Here is a 7725-nt window from a genome sequence, read left to right on the forward strand (position 1 = left end):
TGTGGATCCATCTCCACATGGGGGAAGGGGACAGTGAAACAGTAAGGAAAATACAAGAGAAGAAACTGAAAGAATTGTAATCACTGCAAAATAGGAAGAGGTGGTTGGACATGTTAAACAGTTTGGCGGTTAATTTGTGACATTTTTGGTGACAATCAGCACACGGATTTCTTTTCATTTTCCTTAAGATGTGCAGTATATATTTTCATTGTAGATTGGTTACTTCAAAAGTCCAGTAAAGTGACAGTGGAGAGCTATCCGATACACATCTTAAAGAAGACTCCCTGTAAGTCGATTAAACGTTTCATTTTCAAGTCAAATCCTTTACATGAGATAGACACCAACAATAGAAGGGGATGAGAAATGTCTTTTATCAAAATAAACCTGCTATTCACAGACCTCGGCCACAACATCTCCCAGGTACTTCTGCAGGATAAGGTCAAGCTCGGCTGCAGCCTGGCGGAAGCACTTGTCCACCTCAGATAAGTCACACCTGACCATTGTATTTTCGAAGTAGGATTTCAGCGCCTCTTTCACCTCCTCATAGTTGTCCTGCTTCATGATTCCTGTGCCCTGGGAGAACAAGAAAGGTGAGTATTCATCATCATCCCTCAACGATTCTCCAAATTGCCTGACTGCAGACACCACCATGAGGAGGAGCTGGAGTGACATAACATCATCAGTAGGCAGTGAGTCAAGAGAGGGGGAGTCATCCCACTGTTATCCTTATCCATGATCAAGAGTCTCACCCCCTGCTTTACACTGTCCCTAGTGGTGATCTGTAGACAGTGTGTCTTCCACCTCACCCACCTCCTGAGGCAATAATCTTGAATAAACAGAGGGCTGGAGGCCCAGCCCGGCTCCTGTCTCTCTCCCCTTGGGGACGGGAGATTTTCTCAGAACCATGTTGAGGTGAAATGGGAGTGGGATGACGCAGGTGTCTTGGAGAGGTGAGTCGCCCCAGCCCCTGTGTACCTCAGTGTGATTCAAGCAAGGGGGAGGGGTTTAAGGGACTTACCAATCCCACGAATGCACCCTCTGATTCAAAGTCAGGCAGGACTTCATTGTACAGCGCCAGGCAGTCCAGCTGGATAGATGATATCATGTTCTGAGCCCAGGTCCGCACCCGTATCTCCTCCTCCTGGAGAAGCCCCTCCAGCTCGACCTGCAGGCCCTCCCTGAGCCGCCACAGGGCCGCTGGGGTCAGGTCCGGGTGAGCGGGTGTTCCAGGGGGTGGGTGAGGGGGTGTGTGAGGGGGCGAGCAATGGGGTATGTGGGCTGCCAAGGAGGAGGTCCATGCCCTGTCCTTCTGCAAATCCCTCTCCAGGCCCTTAGGGTAGTTCCACAGCTGGGTCTCGGTCTCCTGCCTGGTGATTGGCTGGCTGGCCTGAGGGGACAGGGGCACAGAGAGGGCATGAGGAGGACAGAGAGGAAACTGAGAGGGTCTTCTCCAGGAGGACCAAGCCCTGCCCCTGGTCTCCCAGCAATCACAGTCACTATCATTGCAGCTGAAACCAAACTTTCGATAGACGTCACAGACATATCAGGCTCACAGACTTGCAGCTCTCGGCTGCCTGGGGTGAGACGCAGGGGGAGTCAGCTCCCTCTTCCTCTGACAGTTCTATCAGATGACAGCGGCAGACCTGATCCAACCCCACCTTCCCTTTCACACACAGCCACACACAGGCATGACTGTGTCACCATCATCAACACCTCCACCATTATAATCTCCACTATCTTCGTCACCATCATCTTCATCACATTTCTAATGAATGATCTCCACCATCTTCATCACCATATCCTTCTTCATCATGACAATCATCATGTCCACCATCATCATCATCAACACCTTTCCATCAACATCATCATAATAACCACCTTCATTATCTACACTACCATCTGCATCACCATCATCATCCTGAGCAGAACACATTGGTTGTCTTACACTGGACGAATCTTTGCTCAGAGCTTCAGTATCGGTTGCCCTTCTCCGGCCTTTCAGGGTCACGTCCACCTCTGTCAAGACCTGTCAGCAAGTTGACTGCTTTAGTCTCACCAGCAGAAGCCAACCAAGTTTGTGTCTCAGTACAGGTTTATTCTTTGTCTAACAGTATTAATACAGTATTCTTTACATAGAGGAGGGTGGGGGTGTGGAACAAGCTGTCTAGCCATGTTGTTGAAGCCGATAGGGTGGCTTATCTTAAGAGAGAGCTGGATAAGACTCTACAGTCAGGACAGGAGGCACTACTGTACGTAGAGGGTGGTGGGTGTGTGGAACAAGCTATCCAACCATGTTGTTGAAGCCAATACTCAAGTTCCTGTGGGATCTGCCCCAGGTCTCGGTGTGACACCCTTCTCTCTGCTCGGCCATCCCTCTCTCCACTTGAGCGAGTTTCTCCAGGCGGTGCTGGGGAGGAGAAAACAGAGTTACCAGCCAGTCACACGAACACACATCATCATCATGGGCCAAGATGACCCTACATGACAGTGGCCTGTCGTCCTCGATCCAGAAGCAGTGTCCAGCCCTCAGCTATCCAGCTTCATGATCCCCAACATCCCTGTCGAGACCTGTTGAGGGGCCAGTTCTGCTAGACCAGGGGTCTCAAGCCCAATCACAATCCCTGGAGAGCCAGGTGCATCTCCAGGTTTTCTTTCCAAACGGGGCTAGCCAATTAAACAATTAATCTAATTATTTTCATAAGAAAATGTGGAAATAATGTGTTTAATAATATATTTTGATGTCTCTCACTGTTGAAGACTCAAAATATTCAAGGCACAGTTGGATATTTAAGGTCTAGATAAAGGCACAGTATTAGATATATATTTTTTGTTTAATTAAAAAATTAGATCAACTTTGTAACCAAGACCTCTGGGCAGGAAACCAGATGATGCACCAGACCCTCTAGGAATGGAGTTTGAGACATGCTCACCCTCTCTCACACACAACCTCACACACACTCACCCTCTCACTACTACTGCTACTACTACTACTACTACTACTAATAATAATAATAATAATGCAGACTTGCTTTTCTTGGGGTCTTGGGTCTGGCTCCTGTGTTGGCTGAGTCTCCTGTTACCTCCTTCCTGATATGGGGATGTCAGACACAGTTCTGTTACAGACACGGGCTGGACTAGACTCACAAGCACACACACCCACAGACACACACTCCCACACACTAACACACACGCAGATGCACACACTGTCAGGTAGAGTCTTTCTCCTCCTCAAGAGAAGACAACAGAGCCCTGCTACTGCGATGAGCTTTAATTTCAGGAGGAGGAAGAAGAGGAAGAATCACAATATGAAGAAGACCAGCAGTGGACTCACAGCTCTCTGGGTCTGGGGCCTGACTCTCAAACTTGTCTCCAGTCTCTGGTGGGTTTGGACATCTTCTCTGTTCACCTCTGTTGACATCTGTGGACAGGACAGTTCAGTTAGACAAACAAGTTCGACCAGACTTCACTCTCATAGTCAATCAATCAATCAATCAATCAATTTTTTTCTTATATTTTGCCTTTTAATCCAGAACATCAAAGCACTTTACAAAACATACCTGGAAAATAGAGTATAAATGTGTAATACTGTAGTTCCTGGAGTAAGTGCTTGGATAATCCAGCTACCACTGTTGTTACTTCTGCTGCTACTACTATGACCATGACTACAAATTCTAATACTAATTCTGATATTGCTAGTACTACTGCTGTCATTACTAGTAATAGTGATAAAAACAGAGCACTCACAGCTCTCTGGACATGGGTCTGGAATCTAGAAAGTGGTTCCATTCTCAGGCGACTCTGGACCTCAACACCTGTTGATGGGTCACTTCTGTCAGACACACGAGTGGAGCCCAAGCCCACCTACACACACACTCACACACACTGACAGATATACACCCACCCAATCACACACATTATCACACACTGACAGACACCCACCCACACATATTCACACACAGACACTCACACACACTCACAGACACACATTCTTACACTGACAGACACACACACATACACTACACACACTCACAGACACACATTCACAGACACACACATAGACTACAAATACTTATAGACACACACCAACACACACACACACAGACAAAGACACACACACTCATAACTACAAATACAGTATAACTAACACTAACACAAATGCCACTAACAGTAACACAGTAACACTATCTCTAAGAATTACACTATCATTATCACTGACACAAACTACTACTACACTACTAATGCTAATAATAACAGTAATGTTATCACTAAAACTAACATGACTACTAGTGTAAATACTCTAACAGTAACTCTATAATTATAACTAATATTAACATGAATACTGGCATCAAAACTATCAGAAGCACAATCACCATTAATACTGACATGAACACTAGCATTAATATTAAAGCTACCGATTGTACTCTCACTAATATTAAATATGAATACACTCGCATTAGTATTAGTCCGTGACGTCAAACCACTCTTTGTGACGAAGGCGAGACACCTAGCTGGGCACAGTGACGTGGCACGTGTCGCCGTGGTTACCATACTTATAATTTGTAAACAGTGGAAAAATGCATTTAAACTGTTACCTACACAAATTTATCAACTTGGAATATAATTTTCAAGCTGTAGAATACAATTTCTAAACAATCATTTGAATAATCATTCTTTAATTTGGGATTGAACATTATGAACACTAAACGCACAATGGTATTTGATCGATACAGGCTGTATTGACTGTTTTCTAGATATTTAAAGAATTTAAAGAAAGAAAAGAATCAGTACTCACCAATCGGTGAAGTTAATCGATGATTCTAAGGTTTTTTAGTTGAATTAATTGGTTGTCGATAGATAAGTGATCAATATCTCTCCTCCGAGCGCTCAGCGCGCCTCCCGCGGTCTCGCTCTCTGATCCCGGCGCTCTGGCTGGTGTCTGTGACGTCACAGCGCTCTTTCTGACAGAGCAGAGCGCGTCTCCGCTGGAGGAGACTCCTGTCCGGAGCCCGGGGGGCTTTTCTTACAGATATACTGTAACATCTCCAAAAGAAAAACACCAGGCTGTGAAGAGAAGTGATTTACTGTATAACAGTTGGAGAAGGAGAGCGACAAACCGAGGAATTAAATTCATTTAACAGAAAAAATATATAGTTTACTTTACAGACTAATACGTTGTATAGCGTACTCCCGTAGAGCAGACGAGAAATAGCACAAGTACCTGTAATCAGCGCTTTTAAGCGTTTTACACGAATCTCCACAGAATATAATCCTAGAAGATCAGATCCTGGAAGTTCAAGTGCATCTCCTGGTTTTATTTCCATTCGAGCTCTCAGCTCCTCAGGCGGTTTGATGATTGAATTAACTATATAACTGTTATCAGACTCTGTTTAACTGTGTATTTATAAGACTCTCTCTGAGAGACGTGTGGGAGACGCTGTATCCCAGGGCTGGTGTGGAATCACACACAGACAGGTCTTCTGTGTGATCTGAGTCCCACTGCTCAGAGCTACAGACTGGTCAACTGGTCACTATTGTAGACTCAACCATCAGTCTGCTGCTGCTGAGAATCATAATACACTTATAACAGTGGCAATACTGCTGTTCATTAAATCAGTAAAAATAATAATAAAAGATAATCACATATTGCTCAATTGTCAGTCAAACACTTCTGACAGAGGATTGGAGGCTGACTTACAGTAAAGACAGTGAATCAGGACAGTAATACTGGAGGTCCTGGAAAGGGTTAAGAGAAGCTTCTTGCTTCTGACCTGGAACAGAGCCCACAGCTGCCAGATCAGTGACCCCTGAGCCCAGTTCACAGAGAGGAGAACCAGGAGCTCTGCTCTGTCTCTAAGAGGCTGTGAGGAAGGAGAAAAGGGGGAGATGTGACCTGAGTCCAGGCTGTTCTGTCTGATATTATTCATGTAGCAGCACTGATTGTCTCAATGTCCTCTGGTTCTGGATTATCAGGATAGAGAGAAGTATGGAGATGAGCTTTTGTCTGTTCAGGAGGAAGGAGTTTGGGTAAAGTACTGAGGGACCCAGAGCTCTGTGTGTGAGTCTGAGCTGTGAATCTGACTGTGAAGAGTTTTTTTTTTTATTCTGCTTCTGATAATTTTTTTTCTTTTGCCAAGTGATGTTACATCCCCTTCAGATACTCTGCACAGATTGTCAGAGTGAGAGAAGAGGAGAAAGAGAGATGGACAGATAAGAGCACACACAGCGAGAGAGACAGGAAGGGGGAGAGAGAGGAGAAGGGGCAGGAAGACAGTACAGGTGTTCAACCACACTGTGATCACAGGAGACAGGAGGCTTTTCTCAGCTGCTGAGGAGCTCAGGGCTCATGGCCACTCAGGCTCAGAGGCTCTGGCAGCAGTCAGGTCTGGGAGCTTCTCCTCATACTGACACTGGAGCTCTGAGAGTCAGCCTCCATTCTGACAGGAACAGCCCGTCCTGTTCAGCCCTGAGAGACACTGAGACAGCTGTGTAGGGAGAAGACCTGTCACCCTGTAGAGCTCTGAACACTGGGATCCCCTGTGTGCCTCACTGTACAGTAATAGAGCTCTGACTGGAGTCCCTGTGTGTGTCTCTGTACAGCACTAGAGCTCTGAACACTGGACTCTCCTGTGTGTCTCCCTGTACAGTTCAGCTCTCAGCTGCCTCATCACACTGCACTGCACATCACAGCACAAACCACAGACTCTCTGCAGAGTCTGACCTGCAGTTCCGGTAAAGCTCTGACGAAACAGGCCCATTTCCTAAAGACAGGGAAGTGAAGAGATAGTGCAGTTTTACTGAAGATAATATGTCCCTTTCTAAAAATATGTTGTCATGTCATTGTAGGAATTGTTTTAATTGGTGCCTTAAATCACAGCTCCTACTATCGCTGCTACTGATACAACTGCAACTTGTAATATTTTACTGCTACTACTAATGCTACTAAAGCTACTAGTACTACTGTTACTACTGCTGCAGGTACTACTGTTACTGTTACTACTGCTGCCACTGCTACTTCTACTACTATTAATAAGGAGGAGGTGGGCTGTGTTCTCGCTGGGTGTTGTAACAAGGACTGATTTTTCATTTAGCTGTTTTTCCAACTTTGAAACTGTCTCCTACTCTTCTGCTGAAGCTATATTGTTGAACTAAAGAGTTAAAATATAGCATAACTACCAATACTACTACTGTTACTACTGCTAATGCTTCTACTACTGTTACTACAGCTACTACTAGTGCTGCCACTGATACTGCTGCTATCCACTATTACTATTAATACCTACTATTAATATTTTACTGCTCCTCCTACTGCTACTGCTTCTACTACCTATAATAATAAGGAAGAGGATGTGAGCTGTGCCCTCACACTGTTCAGCCTGGGGGTGTATCAGTGTATCAGTATCAGTTCAGCTCCACTGTGCTGTTAGAGAGTCTCAGTCTCACAGTCAGCTCCACACAGAGAGACACTGGGGCCACAGCTGGAGGGGTTGGAACATCTGTGTGGATTGGAGCTGCGCAGAGACAGACTCTGGGTCTGAGGGACTCAACTGGAAGAGCTGCTGTCCACCAGGCTCAATACAGAGGGGACAATCACTGCTGAGCTTTTCTTTCTTTTTCATTTAAATTATTGATCACAGTCACAGGACAGCCAGTTCTTATTCAGTACACCTTGTCTCTGTATTCCTGTGCCGACCTGAATGACCTCACTGCCACCTTGAGCACAGGCTC

At 45.5% G+C, this 7725-nt stretch overlaps 1 protein-coding gene across 1 annotated transcript; it reads right to left on the minus strand.

Moving 5' to 3' along the window:
* Positions 1–387: 387 nt before the first annotated feature.
* LOC148827859 (uncharacterized) lies at positions 388–3786 on the minus strand. Its single transcript, XM_088926195.1, has 5 exons — positions 3745–3786; positions 3332–3418; positions 2291–2407; positions 1019–1387; positions 388–573 (listed from the first exon to the last, which is right to left on the minus strand). Exons 1-5 carry the CDS (start codon positions 3784–3786, stop codon positions 388–390), a joined length of 801 nt encoding a protein of 266 aa, XP_088782321.1.
* Positions 3787–7725: the final 3939 nt, after the last annotated feature.

Source organism: Atractosteus spatula, chromosome 10 (genome assembly GCF_055471065.1).
Source record: "Atractosteus spatula isolate fAtrSpa1 chromosome 10, fAtrSpa1.hap1, whole genome shotgun sequence".
Lineage (NCBI taxonomy): Eukaryota > Metazoa > Chordata > Actinopteri > Semionotiformes > Lepisosteidae > Atractosteus > Atractosteus spatula.